This window comes from Thermobia domestica, chromosome 12 (genome assembly GCF_964235325.1).
Source record: "Thermobia domestica chromosome 12, izTheDome1.hap1.1, whole genome shotgun sequence".
Classification (NCBI taxonomy): Eukaryota; Metazoa; Arthropoda; class Insecta; order Zygentoma; family Lepismatidae; genus Thermobia; species Thermobia domestica.
In genome coordinates, this window is record NC_137465.1 from 147,514,548 (window position 1) to 147,539,117 (window position 24,570).

The 24,570-nt window shown below is 33.3% G+C and overlaps 1 protein-coding gene across 6 annotated transcripts in view; it reads right to left on the reverse strand.

The window, feature by feature from the left end:
* FipoQ (F-box/LRR-repeat protein FipoQ) overlaps positions 1–24,570 on the reverse strand; it is a 362,646-nt gene that overhangs the window by 95,607 nt on the left and 242,469 nt on the right. For all 6 annotated transcript variants that reach the window (XM_081734231.1, XM_081734232.1, XM_081734229.1 and 3 more), the window contains one exon: positions 12,960–13,159. In XM_081734231.1, coding sequence (XP_081590357.1) covers positions 12,960–13,159 — 200 coding nt within the window. The remainder of the gene's footprint in view (positions 1–12,959; positions 13,160–24,570) is intronic.

The window sequence follows — 24,570 nt, forward strand, 5'->3', positions numbered from 1 at the left end:
GCTGTGTTACGTGTATCTTGCTTATCCAAAATCGCTCAAGTTTTTTCGCCCATCGAAACGAATTGTTTTTCGCCCATAAAAAGGAACTGACTCAGTCAATCGTCCTGGGGTTTCGAAATTTGGATTCTGTGTAACAAAATACATCGAATACATACTTTGAAGTCCGCTGAATAGAAAACAGAACTTTTTTTGTATGGCTGTGTTACGTGTATCTTGCTTATCCAAAATCGCTCAAGTTTTTTGCCCATCGAAACGAATTGTTTTTCGCCCATAAAAAGGAATTGACTCAATCAATCGTCCTGGGGTTTCGAAATTTGGATTCTGTGTAACAAAATACATCGAATCCATACTCTGGGGTCCGCTGAATAGAAAACATAACTTTTTTTTGTATAGCTGTGTTACGTGTATCTTCCTTATCCAAATCGCTCAAGTTTTTTGCCCATCGAAACGAATTGTTTTTCGCCCATAAAAAGGAATTGACTCAGTCAATCGTCCTGGGGTTTCGAAATTTGGATTCTGTGTAACAAAATACATCGAATCCATACTCTGGGGTCCGCTGAATAGAAAACAGAACTTTTTTTATGTATGGCTGTGTATCTTGCTTATCCAAAATCGCTCAATCTTTTTCTCCATCGAAACGAATTGTTTTTCTCCCATAAGAAGGAATTGACCCAGTCAATCGTCCTGGGGTTTCGAAATTTGGATTCTGTGTAACAAAATACATCGAATCCATACTTTGAGGTCCGCTGAATAGAAAACATAACTTTTTTTTTGTATAGCTGTGTTACGTGTATCTTCCTTATCCACATCGCTCAAGTTTTTCGCTCATAGAAAGGAATTGTTTTTCGCCCATAAAAAGGAATTGACTCAGTCAATCGTCCTGGGGTTTCGAAATTTGGATTCTATATAACAAAATACATCGAATCCATACTTTGAGGTCCGCTGAATAGAAAACAGAACTTTTTTTTGTATGCCTGTGTTACGTGTATCTTGCTTATCCAAAATCGCTCAAGTTTTTTGCCCATCGAAACGAATTGTTTTTCGTCCATAAAAAGGAATTGACTCAGTCAATCGTCCTGGGGTTTCGAAATTTGTATTCCGTGTAAGAAAATACATCGAATCCATACTCTGGGGTCCGCTGAATAGAAAACAGAACTTTTTTTGTATGGCTGTGTTACGTGTATCTTGCTTATCCAAAATCGCTCAAGTTTTTTGCCCATCGAAACGAATTGTTTTTCGCCCATAAAAAGGAATTGACTCAGTCAATCGTCCTGGGGTTTCGAAATTTGGATTCTGTGTAACAAATCACATCGAATCCATACTTTGAGGTCCGCTGAATAGAAAACAGAACTTTTTTTTGTATGGCTGTGTTACGTGTATATTCCTTATCCAAAATCGCTCAAGTTTTTTGCCCATCGAAACGAATTGTTTTTCGCCCATAAAAAGGAATTGACTCAGTCAATCGTCCTGGGGTTTCGAAATTTGGATTCCGTGTAAGAAAATACATCGAATCCATACTCTGGGGTCCGCTGAATAGAAAACAGAACTTTTTTTGTATGGCTGTGTTACGTGTATCTTGCTTATCCAAAATCGCTCAAGTTTTTTGCCCATCGAAACGAATTGTTTTTCGCCCATAAAAAGGAATTGACTCAGTCAATCGTCCTGGGGTTTCGAAATTTGGATTCTGTGTAACAAATCACATCGAATCCATACTTTGAGGTCCGCTGAATAGAAAACAGAACTTTTTTTTGTATGGCTGTGTTACGTGTATCTTGCTTATCCAAAATCGCTCAAGTTTCTTGCCCATCGAAACGAATTGTTTTTCGCCCATAAAAAGGAATTGACTCAGTCAATCGTCCTGGGGTTTCGAAATTTGGATTCTGTGTAACAAAATACATCGAATCCATACTTTGAGGTCCGCTGAATAGAAAACATAACTTTTGTTTTTTGTATAGCTGTGTTACGTGTATCTTCCTTATCCAAAATCGCTAAAGTTTTTCGCTCATAGAAAGGAATTGTTTTTTCGCCCATAAAAAGGAATTGACTCAGTAAATCGTCTTGTGGTTTCGAAATTTGGATTCTGTGTAACAAAATACATCGAATCCATACTTTGAGGTCCGCTGAATAGAAAACAGTACTTTTTTGTATGGCTGTGTTACGTGTATCTTGCTTATCCAAAATCGCTCAAGTTTTTTTGCCCATCGAAACGAATTGTTTTTCGCCCATAAAAAGGAACTGACTCAGTCAATCGTCCTGGGGTTACGAAATTTGGATTCTGTGTAACAAAATACATCGAATCCATACTCTGGGGTCCGCTGAATAGAAAACAGAACTTTTTTTTGTATGGCTGTGTTACGTGTATCTCGCTTATCCAAAATCGCTCAAGTTTTTTGCCCATCGAAACGAATTGTTTTTCGCCCATAAAAAGGAATTGACTCAGTCAATCGTCCTGGGGTTTCGAAATTTGGATTCTGTGTAACAAAATACATCGAATCCATACTTTGAGGTCCGCTGAATAGAAAACATAACTTTTGTTTTTTGTATAGCTGTGTTACGTGTATCTTCCTTATCCAAAATCGCTCAAGTTTTTCGCTCATAGAAAGGAATTGTTTTTTCGCCCATAAAAAGGAATTGACTCAGTCAATCGTCCTGGGGTTTAGAAATTTGGATTCTGTGTAAGAAAATACATCGAATCCATACTCTGGGGTCCGCTGAATGGAAAACAGAACTTTTTTTTGTATGGCTGTGTTACGTGTATCTTGCTTATCCAAAATCGCTCAAGTTTTTTCGCCCATCGAAACGAATTGTTTTTCGCCCATAAAAAGGAACTGACTCAGTCAATCGTCCTGGGGTTTCGAAATTTGGATTCTGTGTAACAAAATACATCGAATACATACTCTGGGGTCCGCTGAATAGAAAACAGAACTTTTTTTTAATGGCTGTGTTACGTGTATCTTGCTTATCCAAAATCGCTCAAGTTTTTTGCCCATCGAAACGAATTGTTTTTCGCCCATAAAAAGGAATTGACTCAGTCAATCGTCCTGGGGTTTCGAAATTTGGATTCTGTGTAACAAATCACATCGAATCCATACTTTGAGGTCCGCTGAATAGAAAACAGAACTTTTTTTTGTATGGCTGTGTTACGTGTATATTCCTTATCCAAAATCGCTCAAGTTTTTTGCCCATCGAAACGAATTGTTTTTCGCCCATAAAAAGGAATTGACTCAGTCAATCGTCCTGGGGTTTCGAAATTTGGATTCCGTGTAAGAAAATACATCGAATCCATACTCTGGGGTCCGCTGAATAGAAAACAGAACTTTTTTTGTATGGCTGTGTTACGTGTATCTTGCTTATCCAAAATCGCTCAAGTTTTTTGCCCATCGAAACGAATTGTTTTTCGCCCATAAAAAGGAATTGACTCAGTCAATCGTCCTGGGGTTTCGAAATTTGGATTCTGTGTAACAAATCACATCGAATCCATACTTTGAGGTCCGCTGAATAGAAAACAGAACTTTTTTTTGTATGGCTGTGTTACGTGTATCTTGCTTATCCAAAATCGCTCAAGTTTTTTGCCCATCGAAACGAATTGTTTTTCGCCCATAAAAAGGAACTGACTCAGTCAATCGTCCTGGGGTTACGAAATTTGGATTCTGTGTAACAAAATACATCGAATCCATACTCTGGGGTCCGCTGAATAGAAAACAGAACTTTTTTTTGTATGGCTGTGTTACGTGTATCTCGCTTATCCAAAATCGCTCAAGTTTTTTGCCCATCGAAACGAATTGTTTTTCGCCCATAAAAAGGAACTGACTCAGTCAATCGTCCTGGGGTTTCGAAATTTGGATTCTGTGTAACAAAATACATCGAATCCATACTTTGAGGTCCGCTGAATAGAAAACATAACTTTTGTTTTTTGTATAGCTGTGTTACGTGTATCTTCCTTATCCAAAATCGCTAAAGTTTTTCGCTCATAGAAAGGAATTGTTTTTTCGCCCATAAAAAGGAATTGACTCAGTAAATCGTCTTGTGGTTTCGAAATTTGGATTCTGTGTAACAAAATACATCGAATCCATACTTTGAGGTCCGCTGAATAGAAAACAGTACTTTTTTGTATGGCTGTGTTACGTGTATCTTGCTTATCCAAAATCGCTCAAGTTTTTTGCCCATCGAAACGAATTGTTTTTCGCCCATAAAAAGGAATTGACTCAGTCAATCGTCCTGGGGTTTCGAAATTTGGATTCTGTGTAACAAATCACATCGAATCCATACTTTGAGGTCCGCTGAATAGAAAACAGAACTTTTTTTTGTATGGCTGTGTTACGTGTATCTTCCTTATCCAAAATCGCTCAAGTTTTTCGCTCATAGAAAGGAATTGTTTTTTCGCCCATAAAAAGGAATTGACTCAGTCAATCGTCCTGGGGTTTAGAAATTTGGATTCTGTGTAAGAAAATACATCGAATCCATACTCTGGGGTCCGCTGAATGGAAAACAGAACTTTTTTTTGTATGGCTGTGTTACGTGTATCTTGCTTATCCAAAATCGCTCAAGTTTTTTTGCCCATCGAAACGAATTGTTTTTCGCCCATAAAAAGGAACTGACTCAGTCAATCGTCCTGGGGTTTCGAAATTTGGATTCTGTGTAACAAAATACATCGAATACATACTTTGAAGTCCGCTGAATAGAAAACAGAACTTTTTTTGTATGGCTGTGTTACGTGTATCTTGCTTATCCAAAATCGCTCAAGTTTTTTGCCCATCGAAACGAATTGTTTTTCGCCCATAAAAAGGAATTGACTCAGTCAATCGTCCTGGGGTTTCGAAATTTGGATTCTGTGTAACAAAATACATCGAATCCATACTCTGGGGTCCGCTGAATAGAAAACAGAACTTTTTTGTATAGCTGTGTTACGTGTATCTTCCTTATCCAAATCGCTCAAGCTTTTTCTCCATCGAAACGAATTGTTTTTCTCCCATAAGAAGGAATTGACTCAGTCAATCGTCCTGGGGTTTCGAAATTTGGATTCTGTGTAAGAAAATACATCGAATCCATACTCTGGGGTCCGCTGAATAGAAAACAGAACTTTTTTTGTATGGCTGTGTTACGTGTATCTTGCTTATTCAAAATCGCTCAAGTTTTTTGCCCATCGAAACGAATTGTTTTTCGCCCATAAAAAGGAATTGACTCAGTCAATCGTCCTGGGGTTTCGAAATTTGGATTCTGTGTAACAAATCACATCGAATCCATACTTTGAGGTCCGCTGAATAGAAAACAGAACTTTTTTTTGTGTGGCTGTGTTACGTGTATCTTGCTTATCCAAAATCGCTCAAGTTTTTTGCCCATCGAAACGAATTGTTTTTCGCCCATAAAAAGGAATTGACTCAGTCAATCGTCCTGGGGTTTCGAAATTTGGATTCTGTGTAACAAAATACATCGAATCCATACTTTGAGGTCCGCTGAATAGAAAACATAACTTTTGTTTTTTGTATAGCTGTGTTACGTGTATCTTCCTTATCCAAAATCGCTAAAGTTTTTCGCTCATAGAAAGGAATTGTTTTTTCGCCCATAAAAAGGAATTGACTCAGTAAATCGTCTTGTGGTTTCGAAATTTGGATTCTGTGTAACAAAATACATCGAATCCATACTTTGAGGTCCGCTGAATAGAAAACAGTACTTTTTTGTATGGCTGTGTTACGTGTATCTTGCTTATCCAAAATCGCTCAAGTTTTTTTGCCCATCGAAACGAATTGTTTTTCGCCCATAAAAAGGAACTGACTCAGTCAATCGTCCTGGGGTTACGAAATTTGGATTCTGTGTAACAAAATACATCGAATCCATACTCTGGGGTCCGCTGAATAGAAAACAGAACTTTTTTTTTGTATGGCTGTGTTACGTGTATCTCGCTTATCCAAAATCGCTCAAGTTTTTTGCCCATCGAAACGAATTGTTTTTCGCCCATAAAAAGGAATTGACTCAGTCATTCGTCCTGGGGTTTCGAAATTTGGATTCTGTGTAACAAAATACATCGAATCCATACTTTGAGGTCCGCTGAATAGAAAACATAACTTTTGTTTTTTGTATAGCTGTGTTACGTGTATCTTCCTTATCCAAAATCGCTCAAGTTTTTCGCTCATAGAAAGGAATTGTTTTTTCGCCCATAAAAAGGAATTGACTCAGTCAATCGTCCTGGGGTTTAGAAATTTGGATTCTGTGTAAAAAAAAAAAAAACATCGAATCCATACTCTGGGGTCCGCTGAATGGAAAACAGAACTTTTTTTTGTATGGCTGTGTTACGTGTATCTTGCTTATCCAAAATCGCTCAAGTTTTTTCGCCCATCGAAACGAATTGTTTTTCGCCCATAAAAAGGAATTGACTCAGTCAATCGTCCTGGGGTTTCGAAATTTGGATTCTGTGTAACAAAATACATCGAATCCATACTTTGAGGTCCGCTGAATAGAAAACATAACTTTTGTTCTTTGTATAGCTGTGTTACGTGTATCTTCCTTATCCAAAATCGCTCAAGTTTTTCGCTCATAGAAAGGAATTGTTTTTTCGCCCATAGAAAGGAATTGACTCAGTCAATCGTCCTGGGGTTTCGAAATTTGGATTCTGTGTAAGAAAATACATCGAATCCATACTCTGGGGTCCGCTGAATAGAAAACAGAACTTTTTTTTGTATGGCTGTGTTACGTGTATCTTGCTTATCCAAAATCGCTCAAGTTTTTTTGCCCATCGAAACGAATTGTTTTTCGCCCATAAAAAGGAATTGACTCAATCAATCGTCCTGGGGTTTCGAAATTTGGATTCTGTGTAACAAAATACATCGAATCCATACTTTGAGGTCCGCTGAATAGAAAACATAACTTTTGTTTTTTGTATAGCTGTGTTACGTGTATCTTCCTTATCCAAAATCGCTCAAGTTTTTCGCTCATAGAAAGGAATTGTTTTTTCGCCCATAAAAAGGAATTGACTCAGTCAATCGTCGTGGGGTTTCGAAATTTGGATTCCGTGTAAGAAAATACATCGAATCCATACTCTGGGGTCCGCTGAATAGAAAACAGAATTTTTTTTGTATGGCTGTGTTACGTGTATCTTGCTTATCCAAAATCGCTCAAGTTTTTTTGCCCATCGAAACGAATTGTTTTTCGCCCATAAAAAGGAATTGACTCAGTCAATCGTCCTGGGGTTTCGAAATTTGGATTCTGTGTAACAAAATACATCGAATCCATACTTTGAAGTCCGCTGAATAGAAAACATAACTTTTGTTTTTTGTATAGCTGTGTTACGTGTATCTTCCTTATCCAAAATCGCTCAAGTTTTTCGCTCATAGAAAGGAATTGTTTTTTCGTCCATAAAAAGGAATTGACTCAGTCAATCGTCCTGGGGTTTCGAAATTTGGATTCTGTGTAACAAAATACATCGAATCCATACTCTGGGGTCCGCTGAATAGAAAACAGAACTTTTTTTGTATGGCTGTGTTACGTGTATCTTGCTTATCCAAAATCGCTCAAGTTTTTTTGCCCATCGAAACGAATTGTTTTTCGCCCATAAAAAGGAATTGACTCAGTCAATCGTCCTGGGGTTTCGAAATTTGGATTCTGTGTAACAAAATACATCGAATCCATACTTTGAGGTCCGCTGAATAGAAAACATAACTTTTGTTTTTTGTATAGCTGTGTTACGTGTATCTTCCTTATCCAAAATTGCTAAAGTTTTTCGCTCATAGAAAGGAATTGTTTTTTCGCCCATAAAAAGGAATTGACTCAGTAAATCGTCTTGTGGTTTCGAAATTTGGATTCTGTGTAACAAAATACATCGAATCCATACTTTGAGGTCCGCTGAATAGAAAACAGTACTTTTTTGTATGGCTGTGTTACGTGTATCTTGCTTATCCAAAATCGCTCAAGTTTTTTGCCCATCGAAACGAATTGTTTTTCGCCCATAAAAAGGAATTGACTCAGTCAATCGTCCTGGGGTTTCGAAATTTGGATTCTGTGTAACAAAATACATCGAATCCATACTTTGAGGTCCGCTGAATAGAAAACATAACTTTTGTTTTTTGTATAGCTGTGTTACGTGTATCTTCCTTATCCAAAATCGCTAAGGTTTTTCGCTCATAGAAAGGAATTGTTTTTTCGTCCATAAAAAGGAATTGACTCAGTCAATCGTCCTGGGGTTTCGAAATTTGGATTCTGTGTAACAAAATACATCGAATCCATATCCTGGCGTCCGGTGCATAGATCTTTTATTTTCCTGTGTGTGGTTGTGTAACAACAAAAACTACCACTACTATAAATACTACTACTACTATTAATAATAATAACACGATAATGATAATGATGATGAAATGATGAAGAATAATAATGAGAAGAAGAAATACTAAGCTAAGCCTATACTTCTGACTTATCTTCAATCTATATTTCCTTTCACGAGACTGACGATTATGTGCACAACACAGACAACAGTATTTGTCAAACAAGATTGGAAGAGTGTATCTTGTCTCAAAGTGCATTCTATATGTTCTTTCACATGGTATAACACGAGGTTTTTCATTTCATGGGTCATATCTTTGCACTTGATCAATTTGAACAATTTGGTAAACGATTTCGGATAAATTAGTTTGATACGTTCTTAACAACTCTAAATTCTGAAAATAGACGGTTTTGTAATAATAATAATAATAATAATAATAATAATAATAATAATAATAATAATAATAATAATAATAATAATAATAATAATAATAATAATAATAAAGTTTTAGCAGTTTTAAATTATCTTTAGGAAATGTATTATTATTATTTACCAATATGGAACTATCTTTCGCATCTTGTTAAAGATATTTGCGTTGCTTAAACTCCGCTATAGAATGTGAGAGTGAGTGTGAGTGTGAGTGTTAATTTGACCGCATTGCAATTATTACTTTATATAATGGGTAGATCTTTAAAAAGTTTTCAGTATTTTCTGAAAATTAAACTCCAAAGTGTTCTATTTTTTTATTCCTAGTTTATCAGTTATTTTGAAGTTTGTATTTTAAGAAGTGCTGATTTTAAAATTATATTTTTATTTGTGTGGAAGAAATTTAAATATTCAACCATATAGCAGGAGCTACTTGCGTTTTCAACTTAAACACAAGCAGTTCTGTTGCTAACGTAAGTAAGTACCGAGTTTCGTGAATCCCAGAATAGAAGGACTACAGTAGGTGATTCTTGCAACCAAAACAAAGGCCCAGTATACAGATTGCCTATGCATAGAAAGTAGATAAATTAAAGATAAAATGCCAATAAGATAATTTCTTCTTAAATAATTTACTAACCGGTTTCGTCTTCGTTTTTTAAGACCTCTAATAATGTTCCTCTATGTTAGTAGTTTAAGGTTCCACGTTTGTGCATCGAGGCTAAGATAGACGATGATGATAAGATATGGATAATATGGTGGCGAAGTTCACTTGGCACGGGCTGGGATCGAACCAGGGACACCATTCACAATTTTCTCCTCTCTATAGCTTTTTTTATATATATATTCTCGCTTCCTTTTCATTCCATCTAACTAACGAGGGTGGCTTCAGAGTTGGTAAAAGTATAGTCAAAGTATTTGTGTAATATGATCATTTCATAACGTTGGAATACCTATAAATAAGCTAAAAATGAATAATGCAGTACTTCAAAATAACTTTGTTCATGCTATAGGCTCCTTTAATGGGTTTTCAATATATTTTGGAATAAACAATAAATATATTTTATTATCCGTTTAATGACATCATAAGGTATTTATATTATAAATGCGTAGCACATAATCTTTAGATTATATGAAATTAAATATAAAATTAAAATTGCTTAAATTATCTTTCGTTTTTTAAATTAATAGCTTAGTTCGATTGAATTGCCACTAAATACATAACGAATTATGAATACAGAAGAAAAACACATTCTAGTTTTATGTATGAAAATTACAGGGTTTACTCGTCTAATACATCCATTCGGATTTTGTGTTCTGGTGTTAGATCCACATCGATATGTGTACTTTATTAAAATTATTTTGCATTATCACATACATAAACCATGTTGTGGAATGTTATTTTATGTACACAGAGACTATTAGATACTACTATAAAAACATTTCAATGCTCCAGTGAACATTTTGCCATAACCATTTTTATATTCAGGCATTATATTTAAATTACATTGTGTACATGAACTTGACGACCTTGAGATTCGTTAATCGGAAGAAAATGAGTCATTAAAGCAGTATTTCCCATTGTGATAACAGAATTGTATTATGTAAAAGAGAAAAACAAAATACATATCTAATTATGTTGCAGATCCTGTACACGAAGCAGTTAATGTATGAAAGTAACAAGTTCTGATTGATGTTATCAAAGTGTAATGTAATTTGTCTATATTCATTGTAAACATTACAAGTGTAATCCAGTTTTGTGTTCTACAACCATACGCTTACATAATTATTGTGCTTACTAACGAAAACTGAATTTTAAGACTATTTTTACATTTTCCAAATATTGCAATACATAAATAAAAGATATTATTAAATTTCTATAGCAGCGTTTCCCAACCTTTTTCAACTTGCGGCACTACAGGTGTAATTTGAATTCTCGCGGCACACCCATATTATATATATATATATATATATATATATATATATATATATATATATATATTACTATTATTATTTGTAAATATAAAATACCTTGGTATTTTTCTGTGATTACTGATCTTACAGAGAAGAATGCTCGATCACTGGTATTCTCCTGTGGTAAATCATTATGCTTATTTTTCATTCTAATTTTAAAATATTTATAGAAAACAATTGCAATGAAATATAGGACTTGGGTTTTTAAAAATCCACTTTCTCTTTCGAAAACTGTATCTAATCTTTCACTAAAAAGGAAGATCACTAAATAACGAACAAATAAACAAATCTCCTGTACCTTTAAAACACAAATGTAGGTAATTTGTATGCATGTTTGCTTTGTTGAATTTATTGAACGATATGTTAAAATTTCAAGTTACGAAATAGTCTGCTACAATAAAGAAGCAATAATGGTCATGACAATGATAAATACGTTTTCCAACATTAAAAATGCACAGAAAAGTAACACAGTATGAAACTTAAAATTGTAGATTTATAGTAGAGGTTCATAGTAATGTGAAATACAAGTGTACATTTTCTTCTATGTCTTGCAATTTGGTTCCTGTAGAATTAATAATTTGTTTCGATTTCCTCGCGGCACACCAGCGGCCCATTCACGGCACACCAGTATGCCACGGTACACCGGTTGGGAAACGCTGCTCTATAGTGTCGTAGCATTTCTAGTACTTACAAGGTGTTACAAACATAATTGCTAATATCTTTGAGTTACTCCGTGTCAAACCTTCATCTGTTAGTATATTAGGGAGTCATATAGTTTGGTTATTTTTGATTTTGATAGCTATCACTGAAAATGATTGATACGTGTGTTATAAAAATTTTAACATTAGCCATTTTTTTAATTTTTGGCAATGTTTTGAAAGCAAACTGTGAAATATACTTTATAATTATTAATACAATAAAAAATAATTTTACAGAAAGCACTCAAGTAACAAAATTATGTACATTATGTAATTATTAATTTTAAGTACAAATACAGTATTATATCTGGAAGTGTAATTTTCACTTCTTATCAGCTATGCTTAATAACTTCCTAGTGTGCTTTTAAATGACATAAATAAATCATAATAAGAGATATTTTAGTTAACTATATTTAAATCTTGTCCGATTTCGGTGATTGTCGCAATGTTGATTAATGTAGGATCGTTTTTAAACATACTCCGACATTTATTGTTTCAAGAAATTAACTAATGTAGTCTTTAAGTGAATTGCGTTCATTTCATAATTTTGGTGCACGATATGGCGGCCCATGAAAGTAGACCATAGTAATAAATCACTTTCAATGAAGTTAATATAGTATATTAAAAAAAAGAGTTGAATAGGAAATGCAGAATTCTTCTTTAGTGATATAAATTTCTTCTAATAATATCGAGAAAGAAAATAAAATGTAGAGCTATGTAAGCTGCGAAGTATGTGAATATACGAATACTATTGTTTAATGCTTTTACATGATAACTTCTTAATATTTGATTGACTTGTAACATGCTTATATCAAAGCTATTCGTTTTCTTTGAGTATATGTTTACACAGAAAAAAAAACTTATTACTGTTAACACTTGTTTTGGCATGCCATGCATTTTTATTTCTTATGTGAAGATTTTATATATATATATATATATATATATATATATATATATATATATATATATATATATATATATATATATATATATATAAAAGATAAAACAATCTTAGATGTGTGCTTATTTTTGTTCTGACTAAATCCGCTTGGTTGGTCAAACTTAATCACATTTCACTCAACATATTTATTTATTTATTTGCGCTTTTAGTTCTAACATGGTAAAGTTAATTGTAATTTGTAATGAACTATGTTGGTTGTATCATAGTTGGTTGTTTGGTTGTATCATACAACAGTTTGGATGTACCATATTAGCATAAAATATTTGTCAAATGTTTATAGGCAGCCTTCACGAAATTAACTTAAGAAGAGTTCGTGAAATTTGCTCAAGATCACAGCTAAGGTAACTTTAATTTGCGAAAGCTTTAGAAGGTAACCTTCTCAAGGGAAGCTATTTCTGATTCCTTTATTAAAGAACAAAGCTCACGCACTATTAACTAATATTGATTTCCAATTCATACAACAGAATAAGTTATTTATTTGACAATCTTCATATTGGCAAAATGAGAACACACTAAATACAGTGATTCTGGGTACTCCCAGCTATGAAAAGTTGTGCAATCACTTTTTTTCGTGTTCACTTTCACGTTGGATAAACATTCAATAGAATTTCACTTCTTACCGTATACTGCAGTTAATATTACTTGTACTCACCTGATGAGTGCAAGGAGCGATTCCAAGCTACCCACATGAAGTCCAGAAATCTCAGGACGCAATGATACAGCTTTCCAAAGACGAGTATCGTATGCAATTACCCTCCATTTCTTGCATACTCTGGCCATGCTGCATATTTCTTTGTGTGACAGGTAGGAGAAGATGTTGAGCAAAACTTTGTCAGGCAATTTGTCGATAGTCTGAAAGGAAAGAAAAAGATATAGAAAGATTATTATTTGATAGAAATTTTACATTTTTCTTAACTTATTGTGATAAAAATTCTAAACGTAAGAACTGGATCTTTTATTGCTACACTAATTTTATACTACAAAAAGGATTTACTAGAGAAGTTTTTCAATGAAACCCTGAAGTCGGAATGCTCACAGTTCAAAGTTTGAAATAAAGCATTTTCAAGAAAACTATATTTGATTGCGTTCATACAGGGTATGTTTCATACTTCATTGATATGCTAACCAGAAGTAAAATCTATCTATGTACTGAAGGCATTTTATAAGATGTGTGACAATGCATAACTGAAGTAAATGTATCAAAAGTATCTTTCTGCTGATTTGTCTGAGTGCATTCTCTACTTGTGCAATAGAAGATTATTATTTGATTGTTCAAAGAACATTATATATGGGACATTCCATGTCAAATCAACTAGTAATCAGACTTGACCATCTCAGATTTTTGTAAAAATTGGTCCACAGGTTTATCACAGTGGGAGACGAAAAAAATCCAAATATTACCTCTCTCCTCCTGAAAGTGTCCCCATACAGGGTATCCAAAAATGTCAAAAAAGGGTATTTTTTCTGTTACGGTGATTATTAAAAATTGTCAGAAAATGGTTAATATGTGCACTAGAGATGTGAATTGCTATTGGAAAGCTTAAAGATTGCTCTACAAGTTGTACTATATTTTAAAAAATCCTGTAAGATAAAAAATAACACTTCAAAAATTCAAATTCAAATTTAAATTTCGAATTTTACATAGAAATGTCCCTGTGAATTTGTTCCAAATTGCCCAGATTGTAGCCTCATATGTGTACTAAAATACCACAAAGTTACATTTTGGGCACTGAATGGGATCCGATTCAAAATTCAACATAAACCAAACATTGCAAGATATTGACCATGTGAATATCTGGGTTCAGATCGATAATCATTTGCCTGTAGCTATTTACCTGCAGCATCAAAGGAATTTATATTCAACTTCATTTGTTTCTTGATGTATTCATTTGAGTTTACACAATTATCAACCTTTCGAGTTATTTAGAGATGTATTACATTTCCGAACAGTACACAACACAGATCATTATTCTTTTAGTCAGTAAGGATGTTTCTAATTTTATGTTGGCTACATTGATACATGTTATTTTCATTCCTTTGTTTCAGGATTGCTGTTACAGAACTTATTATGAAAGGGAGGGATATATTTCCCGCCCTTTCACAAATGTGTCATGAAACGCAGTGACGATGTTCACAATCACTTCACACACTTTCAACACAAACAATTAGTCAATGAATTTTATTTCCTATTTCAATTATGCACTTACACATGTCTGTGACAGCAATCCTGAAACAAAAGAATGAAAGAACTTGTATCAATGTAGAAAATATAAATTTAAAAACATCCATAGTAACCAACAAGAATAATTACCTGTATTGAGTACTGTTCGGAAACGTAATACATCTCTAAATAATTCGAAAGGTGGATAGTTGTGTAAATTCAAATGAATACATCAAGAAACAATTGAAATTGAATATAAATTCCTTTGAAGCTGCAGATAAATAGCTACAGGCAAATGATTATCGATTTGAACCCAGATATTCACATGGTCAATATAGTGCAATGCTTGGTTTATGTTAAATTTTAAATCAGATCTCATTGAGTGCCCAAAATGCAACTTTGTAGTGTTTTAGTACGAATGTGAGACTATAATCTGGAAAATTTTGAACAAATTCACAGGGAAATTTCCATGCGAAATTCAAAATTCAAATCTTAATTTGAATTTTTGAAGTGTTATTTTTATTTTACAGGTTTTTTCAATATAATGCAACGTGTAGAGCAATCTTTAGGCTTTCCAATGGTGTTTGTTTCACGTTTCTAGTGCACATATTAACCATTTTATGACAATTTTTAATAATCATTGTAACTGAAAAAATACCCTTTTTGTCATTTTTGAACACCCTGTATGGGGGCACTTTCAGGAGGAGAGAGGTAATATTTGGGATTTTTTCATCTCCAACTATAATAAAGCTGTAAATCAATTTTTACAAAAATCAGGTAAGATTTTCTCGTCAGGTAAGATTTTCTCATTTCATTGGTTGATTTCACATGCAATGTCCTTTGTATATATATATATATATTCCATGCATGCCCGTGAGTTTTTTTTTTATCAAATAACCCTGCTTATCATCAATCGTGTAATTAAAGTTGAAACTGAAAGGCCTATTTTTACACAGCAAAATAAACAAAACGCATAACCGCTTACAATACAAAGATAAAAAATTAAGAATAACTTTGTGAATAAATTCTCTACATCAGATAGGACTTGAAGAGCATAGCACATACAAGAACGGAAACCCTTTATTTAGGAGTGAGACTGTGAATTTTTTCTTTAAAATTTTAAGTAGTTATAACTTTCATAAAACACATTTATGTATAAACTGATGTTAAACACGAAGCGGGAATCTTTCTATACATAGAATATACTAAAATACACAGATATGACTACGACCTCATTTGATTTTCATGTATTGCATTTTTGTTCGTTAAAAAAATTATGTGTGTTTCCACGTAAAAAATTGTACTCATTTAGATCCAAAAATTATTTGACGTTAAAATTGTCTAATATTTCAGAAGCAACATTCATACCGTAAATCAGAAAACGATAGATAAAAGTAAGGTACAAAATTCTAATCTGGATCATATTCTTTAGAATTCAGAAAGAGATGTCACACTAAATGTCCCACTGATATTGAAATCCTCAATTGGAGTGACAGATCATCCACTTTGTTCGGAACTGTTGACCCTATAACCTTATGTCCTAGGCCAAACCTTCTTTGTGACGCTTTTGTTCAAGAAATGTAAAACAAATGTAACTTGCATCCCAAATGGAAAACTTATTGTTTTGCGTTTCGTAATTTTTGTTTAATTTTAGTAACATGATAAATAAAATGTTACTTAACTATGTTTTCAACTCTCACCAGAAAGCAAAATTACAGAAGGATGAAATTTAAATAATTCATATATCTTACAATCTAAATGTTTTGTGACATTGAAGTCAATAAATGGACTGCCATATACGGTATATGGTATAATATTTAAGGTTTTCTTTTGCCAAGGTATGTTTTGTACAAAAGCCTGATCGTCCTGGACAGTGGCATGTTTCACATAAATTTCTGACATAGTAACATAAAACAAAATTTTATAAAATTAGCCTTTAATCCTAAATCAATAGCCAAGGGATTTCGCGGAAATGTAGATGAACAGTTATTTATTTGTTCTTCAACACTTTTGTATCTATGTAGAAGACAATGAATGAATAACGTAACAGTTTTAATGAGTTTCAAAGGTTTTAGTGAGATAAATGTGCTACCACATTGTATCAACAGTTTAAAGTATTGCTAAGTTTGTTTTCAACAAAAGTTTAAAAAAAAAAAGCTATTCCTCTTCATTATCGAATGTTAGTAGGATAATGACTGATATTATTCAACTTTTATTAATTGTAGTACATACTAATCTTAAAGATAAATATTATATAAAGTTATCCGTTCCTGTATATTAGTTCAATAAATGATGTATTGACTTCATTATGCACAGATTTTCAATCTTTTTTTTTTTTAACATCGGTATTCATGAACGTGGCAAACTCTTGAGATATTCTTAATAATATATTCACAATAAATAGGTTCTTAGGTATTTAAATCTTTCTGCTAAAAAATTCGCGCATATCTCATCTAAAGGATTGTTTATAAAAGTAACACATAAGGAGAATTAAATTATTTTAGGAGGTCACAGGAAGATCATTCCAGTGTTTTAGGTGGTTCTTTACATAATTATAACAACTCAAGGACGGTATATTGAGTCCCAGCAATATTAAACCATTTCGAGACACTTAATTCTATTTCTATGTTAAACTTTATATATATGTTTCTGTATATTCAGAAATGAAAATGTGATATGTGCAAAATGGGAGTGAAGAGTGGATTATGATCGGCAGAACACATTTTTTTTTAATGTAAACTCTATGTCATACATACATAACAATGTCATACATAGTTCTAATGAGATACGGAATTAGCATATGAACAAGTACTTTTTGATTTTTAAAAAACAGAATTGGACTATGTACTTTTTTACTTCATAGCTCCCATGCCAATTGGATCGAATATTTCATACATAGTGGTATTGTGTGTGTACTATTTTTATCATAGAAGTGACTAATTGGATAGAATATACGGATGATTGCTTCATTAATTCCCTCAATATTCTAAATTTTATATTTAAAGTCTGGTCGTATTTTCTTAGTAATAGTGAGAGCTTGAGGGATGCCGTTGGTATTATTATTTTATTCGATACCATTCTTTCCGAAAATGAAACAAGCACTTACGTAAAGTAGATTCGTTAGTGTCTTAGTCAATTAAACTCGCAATTTATTTTACCACCGTACTTTAAGAAAACAATATGTTCGGAAAAATATCATCTTCCGAAATAAAATCCTAGGTTTTAGGTGAGACATGTCTTACTCTTCCCCTTGATTATATAGCTAAAGAATTAGACAAAATTGTAAATTAATTCTCCAAATAATTATTTTTTAAATCTTATCAATATATAATAAAATTAAAAATTGAATTCCCCAAAGCGATAATAACGGTTTATTCGAACAGGCACTTAATAGGAAGTTCACCAGTGTTTATCAGCAAGAGCATTGCTACCTTTTGTGTACTGTAAAAGAAATGAATAATCTGATGTAATACAGGGTCGTATTTAATTTAGTATATATATATATATATATATATATATATATATATATATATATATATATATATATATTTCTTCTTCGATCTGATGTAATAATTCCGAGGTCTTGAGTATTAATTACCATCGTACATTTTTTACTGAAATTTTGAGGTAAATATGTTAATAAGTAGGTAATATAGACTTTTCTTATGTCGTTTATTGTAAAACCCAATGTTCTAGAGATATTTGTGTTTGACAGTTGTGTATACTTTTCATATGCAGGAATTAAACAAATATAAAGAACTGTACGTATAGGACGTTTTACCAATTCCTTTTTACAAGAGTAAGTTACCTCAGTCGGTCGGTCACGCTCCTAACAGTTCACAGTCAGGCGAATAGTTCTCGCTAGTTGCGCTCCCTCCTACCTGAAGCCAAGAGATGTCACTAGTGTCAGTAAATTTGCAGAAGATCTATAGGCTTGAAGGAATAACTAGTAATATTTAAACAAATGTCCTGATGCTACACATCGCTGGCTCGGGAGAAGATGTAACTTTCTAAAGCCATCCCAATTTTATAGGGAATGAAATTCCCTTATAAGAGAAAACAAGATAAAGATGAACAAAGTCAAACTTTGAACTACAGCATTTCTCAGTGGCGCTAACGTTTCTGAAACCTTCAATACCTTGTTACCCAATAGATTATTCTCTTTCGCGGTTTGCTATATTTAATTTACCATTGAAAGCAATTGAATAAAATTATAGTCTAATTATTACGTTTTGTGGGTGGTTTCCATCATTGCTTTCCTTTGTACCCTCAAAATATTACTGTATTAAGCAAGATCGATACCGATAAGTTTCTCTGATAGTATTTTGAAAATATTTTATCGCGGTATACTATCTTTTTAAATGATATTTGTTTATTTTTTCATTAATTGAAATTGAATAAACATTCTGAAGTTTTATGTTAATGTCAATAAAATGTAGATGAAACCTCTACATGAAATTATGAAATTATATTATGTAGTGAACATTAAATTTTAATAATGAATTTTAGTTTCTTACGTTCTGTTTAGTTTCTGTGATGAAGAGGGAATGCACATACAGTGATTTTTATAGTATGTGAAAGTACAATTCTCATTACTATAAAAATGTATGATATGACGAACTCATAAGTTAAAGAAGCAATGTTTCGTTTCACATTGTGGAATGATATGCTTTCAAAGTGTGGGGGTTCAATACTAAAACTGGAAATGGTAGATCTATCAATTAGTTTGCCATAGAGGGATAGAATCAGTTATGAAACCTGTTTCTATGACGATGAATAAACATAAACAAATTTTTCGCTTTCTGTTTCTGTTCCTTCTCTAAGGCGGTCAGAATTAAAACCGGAACCGAATAGTTCTTTACGATTTCCGGTTCTTACATAAAAATGAGAACGGAGATAGTGTTTATTTTTGTGGGACAAAATACAAATAATAATAATAATAATAATAATAATAATAATAATAATAATAATAATAATAATAATAATAATAATAATAATAATAATAATAATAATGATGATGATGATGATGAAGAACAGCTTCTCGCCATTTATTTCCGTTTTTCCTTTATGACGATCAGCGTCCAAACCAGAAATCGTCAATTTCTACCACTTCTGGTACAAGCAGAGGAAAAGGGATGAAGAAAATAGGCCTACCTGTTCATGGGACACTGAATCAAATAGCCGCGTCTTACTATCTTTTATCGCTTTTGATCTATGAAGATGAATATTGAAACCAAAAAAAGATAGAGCGTTTTTAAATCTTCTGGTTTTAGTATAAAGTTGGAGATTAAACCCATTCTTGGGACATTGACACGAAGAACAACTCGTTTCTCGCTATCAAATACCATTCTTGTTCTGTGACGATTAAAGTTAAAACCGGAAATTGTTCATTTCTACCATTGCGATTTGAATAGACAGTTAGGGGAGAAGATAAAACCTACTCTTTAGATACTGAAACCTATAACGGGAAGTAACTTCTCACTATCTATAAACGTTCTTGCTCTATGATGATCAGCATTGAAACCGGAAATCGTAAAATTTATGTCACTTTCAGTACAGAGGAATATGACTGGAGATAAAACTTATTCTTGACCCGGGGGTCGCGGTGGCTCAGTGATAAAGCATTCACCTCTGGTGCGTAGGGTCCCTGGTTGCGATCCCACCTCGCGCCAAGTGAATTTTGTCGTGGGCAAACACCGTGTGCGTGTGTTTTCTGGAGTTATTCCGTATTATCCCACAGGCATAACCATCGGACGTAAAACTGAAAGATTTAATTTCAATTTTTTATTCTTGAGACGCTGACTCCATATCAGAAACACATATTTCGCCGTCTCTTACCGTTTTTGCTCTATGATGATCAACATTGACTTTGGAAATAGTTTATTTCTACCACTTCTGGCTTGAATAGAGGGTTAAGAGAAATAACGGAATCTATCCTCGTGACACTGAATTGAATCCAAGAAAATGCTTCTCGCTATGTCTTGCTGTTTTTACTACAATACTTGTCGACAAGCGGACGGACATGGCCGTTATATAAGCGTTCTCGTACTTATGTATCATAGTATAGTTTGGAAGTCTTAAAAAAAAATCAATGATCTAACTGTAAGCACTTTCTGTGTAGGCGAGTTCAAAATTCAGTAGGGATAAATATTTTCTTTCTCATTGTCGACAACATTGTGTTCCTTATGTATCTGCTGACTTATAGAACATATGTTTGACCACACACATTGAGTTTCCTTGTATGGCAACACATAAAAGAAAGAAGGGTCTCATCAAAAAAATGAAGTTGTTTTCCTTGGCGTTTGACTATAGGATGTGCTCCGAAATTTGACCAGACTGATGTCTTATAATTAGAAACTGTTTATATAAAATACTTCAAGCTTTTTCCTAAACTTGATGTCTTCAATCGAAAGGATGCCATGAGCAGTTTTTCCCAGACATAAGCACAAATTGTGAAAAATATTTTTGTTCCTCCATGACAAGTACCATAATTTTGTTTTAATTTTAGTATGTCTAAAGAAAATAATTTATGTGATTTCCTTAATTACCTATGCATAATGAATTTATGTACTATATATATATATATATATATATATATATATATATATATATATATATATATATATTATCGTTATTATAGTTTATGAGATAGATGAGTAGAATTTTTGTATTCCATAATATTGATAAGGTGTTATCTATAATTTCATAAAACTTATCTAAGAGTCTAATTTTTCTTTACTCGTGTTTATTTAAATCTTCGTAATTGCGTAAAGGAAAAACTTCCATCTTCAAATGCTTAATTACGTATGCTTTTAAACATGACATTGCATTGCACGAACTTAACACGATAATTACCTTTGTATACCTTATCATCAATGTGGAACATCTTACAGTAGCACACAAGAGTATATGAAGAATGAAAATTGGTTCTGCCACGGTCGTAGCGCCTATGGAAGCTACAAAACCGTAGCTTCTTCTGAGTATACAGAGTAACACTTTTAATCAATGGCGTATTTAAGGGAGGATTCCGGGCTTAAGCCCCACCCCGAAATTTTATTTACTATATTAAAGTAAATGAAATATCTTGCAAAATTTTCACATTTCCAGGAACAAAGTTATCCAAGCCCCCCCGCCCCCTCCCGAAACAAAATCGTAGATACTCCACTGCTTTTAATAATGTTATAATGATTTAAGGGTCTTCACTACAGCGAAATTAAACTACCGCTAATTTTAGAGTTTTTCTGTAATATCTTCGACACAAATAAAAATATTGGGAAAGCAGAAACGTAGTGAACTAGACAATACGATTTTACATGAGATACCGTTAACACAACTCATCTACCTGCTTTCGATTTAGAACTGTAGATAGATTTAGCATTTTTTGCGGGTTTTGTAAATAGTGATATACCAAAAGTAGATAAATGAATTGTGATAAAGGTATCACATGCAAAATCATATTGTCTAGTTCACTACGTTTCTGCTTTTCGAATAGTTTTATTTGTTTTGAAGATATTACAGAAAAACTCTAAAATTAGTGGTAGTTTAATTTCGCTATAGTGAAGATCCTTAAGTGTAATGCTGAATATTAATAATAGGAGCTTCCCTGAGAAGGAAACCATGTTAAGCCTGTGTATTCCTCATTGAGTTTCTTTGATTTTAGGGATGGACCCATTAAAAAAAACTGTCATTTATTATAAAATTGTATGAGCGAAAGTACAATACAGATGCATATAAACATTTTGTGTTCAAAATATATACTGGGTGTATCAAAATTCCTGGGCCATTGGCTAACTCCGTTATGAAGAAAGGTACGAAAAAAATGGAAGCAAAGGAAAGCTGTTGGAAATGTAAATTGGTGGAATTTTTTCGACCACACCAGACATTTGGGCTCCACACTGGTAATGCGATTTATGCTAAATTAAAGAACAATCACCTTGATAACCTTTTTGGGCATTTCAGAACATATTTTTTTTTTTTTAGATAATGTTCTAACCAATTTCTTTCACATTTAAAATTATCTCCTTTAGTGTTCTTCTTTATTATTCATAACATCTTCATGAGTTTCCCAGCTAAATTTCTCCATTCTTCTCCACAACCATATTTCGAAAGTGTATAATAATTTCTACGCACTTTTTCGTAGTACCTATAGTAGTACGTATAGAGTAACCCTCTGCTCGAAGATTTGCTTAATCTTTCTAATAATTCTTTATTTAGTCAGTGGCCTTCAAAATCGTATAATATTATTTTTTAAAGACTTCTTGAGCTTTTCCTAGCCTTATTTCTATTTCCCATTCCGTTTAACATCTTACTAAAATGCTACCTAGATGACAAAAACAATTAGCTTGTTCTGATTTTATTTTCATGATTGTTTCAGGCAGGCACGTAGCCAAGGGGTGGGTCCGGGGGGTCCGAACCCCCTTCCTTCGGAACCAGAAATGTAAAAGATTAAGGAAGGATGAAACAATAAGAAACGAGAGAAAGAAGAATCAGCGTTAAAAATATAAAGCTACAGCAAACGTATGGTTACTCTTTCTTATGAGGAGCTTTGTGTAGAGGAAACTGTGTGTGTGGGGGGGGGGGGAAGAATCAAGTTGAAAATGAATATTATTGTAACGGAGCATTCCAAATTCCATCTAGCTGCATGCTAATCCTATGGACAACAAATGATGATCGAGAAACTTTTTTTCAATACTTTTTTTTATATTCTTTTTCTCGAGATTCTTTATTCTTTTACTCGAGAGATAGTCCGTTATCGAAATACTTACTAGCATATCTTCATTTTATTGTCCTAACAAACCAATATAGGCCTACGTGTTGCCACTAAAATAGTTTAGATTGATCGAGCCCCTGGTGTGTAACCAGGGTATTTTATGTTTCCCCCCCAGCATTACGAAATCCCGACTAAACGAACCAATATATGTTTACAGTAAAATAGTTAAGAATGATCGCGCCCCTGGCGTGATAACCGCAATATTTCGTCACGCAATACCCCCCCCCCTATTACGAAATCCTGGCTACGTGCCTGGTTTCAGGTACTACTGTTTTCTTTCTTTTATTCTTCATTACTTTTAGTCAAGTACTCGTATTTTAACATAATATTTAGCCGCAAGGAGCCATACCATTTGCAAAACAATTTACTCTTCTATATCCTACTGAAATACAATTTTCCTTAGTCAAATACTTCTTCCTATCTCTTCTATATAGATATTAAAGTATTGTTGGTGAAATGTAACATCCATTTCGAACACATCTTCCTATCTATTTTCTCTTTTACTTCCTTTTTTGTTCTCACTAAAACCTTAATAGTTTTCCAAAACCGGTATTCTCGTTATAGCTATTTTTTCTTTTATTAATTCGTATGATAACTAAACAAAGTCTGTTCTGATTTCATTTTTCCTTTTATTACAGTAGAAACTTATAAAAACTTCTTCGTATTTTTTAATCTGAGAAAAATATAAAGTTGTATGTATACAATCTTTAAACAAAGTGGAAACCTACTTTACAAAAGGAACTACCTGAACATTTTGTAATGTATTAAGCGTAATGGCACTCCAGACCATTATACAAGTACGTATACTTTTCTGCTGCATTATTCCTAGCATATTAATGCTCTAGTAATAAGTCAATCTGATGAAACGTTAGTTCATGGCAAATAGTAATTTCGCGTACAACAACATTAAACAAAATTATGCACTGCCAGCTGGTACAGAGGGTACTGGGTTCGATTCTTGCTGGAAGAGCCTTGAAATTTGAATGCATTACAGTAGTTCGAATTCCACCTCATACTGCAGGTTCAAGTCTCGTATAGCCTCGTTGCTGAAAAGGGACTCTCAACTTGAACCAACTAATTTGGAGTAATTATTTTTATCAGGTTAGAAAGCAAGCCAAGTTCTAGTAAACTGTTATTTGTTCTGAGAATATTATGTTCTGAGAATAAATAAACGACGAACATTTCAGTTTATATGTCACGATAACCCTAATACTGTAATAAACAATGAAGGTACTAGATGTCACTACATGCGCTATTGCTTGCCTGGCTGAAGGAAATTAATGTTGCTACCAGCATTATCGCTTGCTTGGCTGAGGAAAATTAATGTCGCTA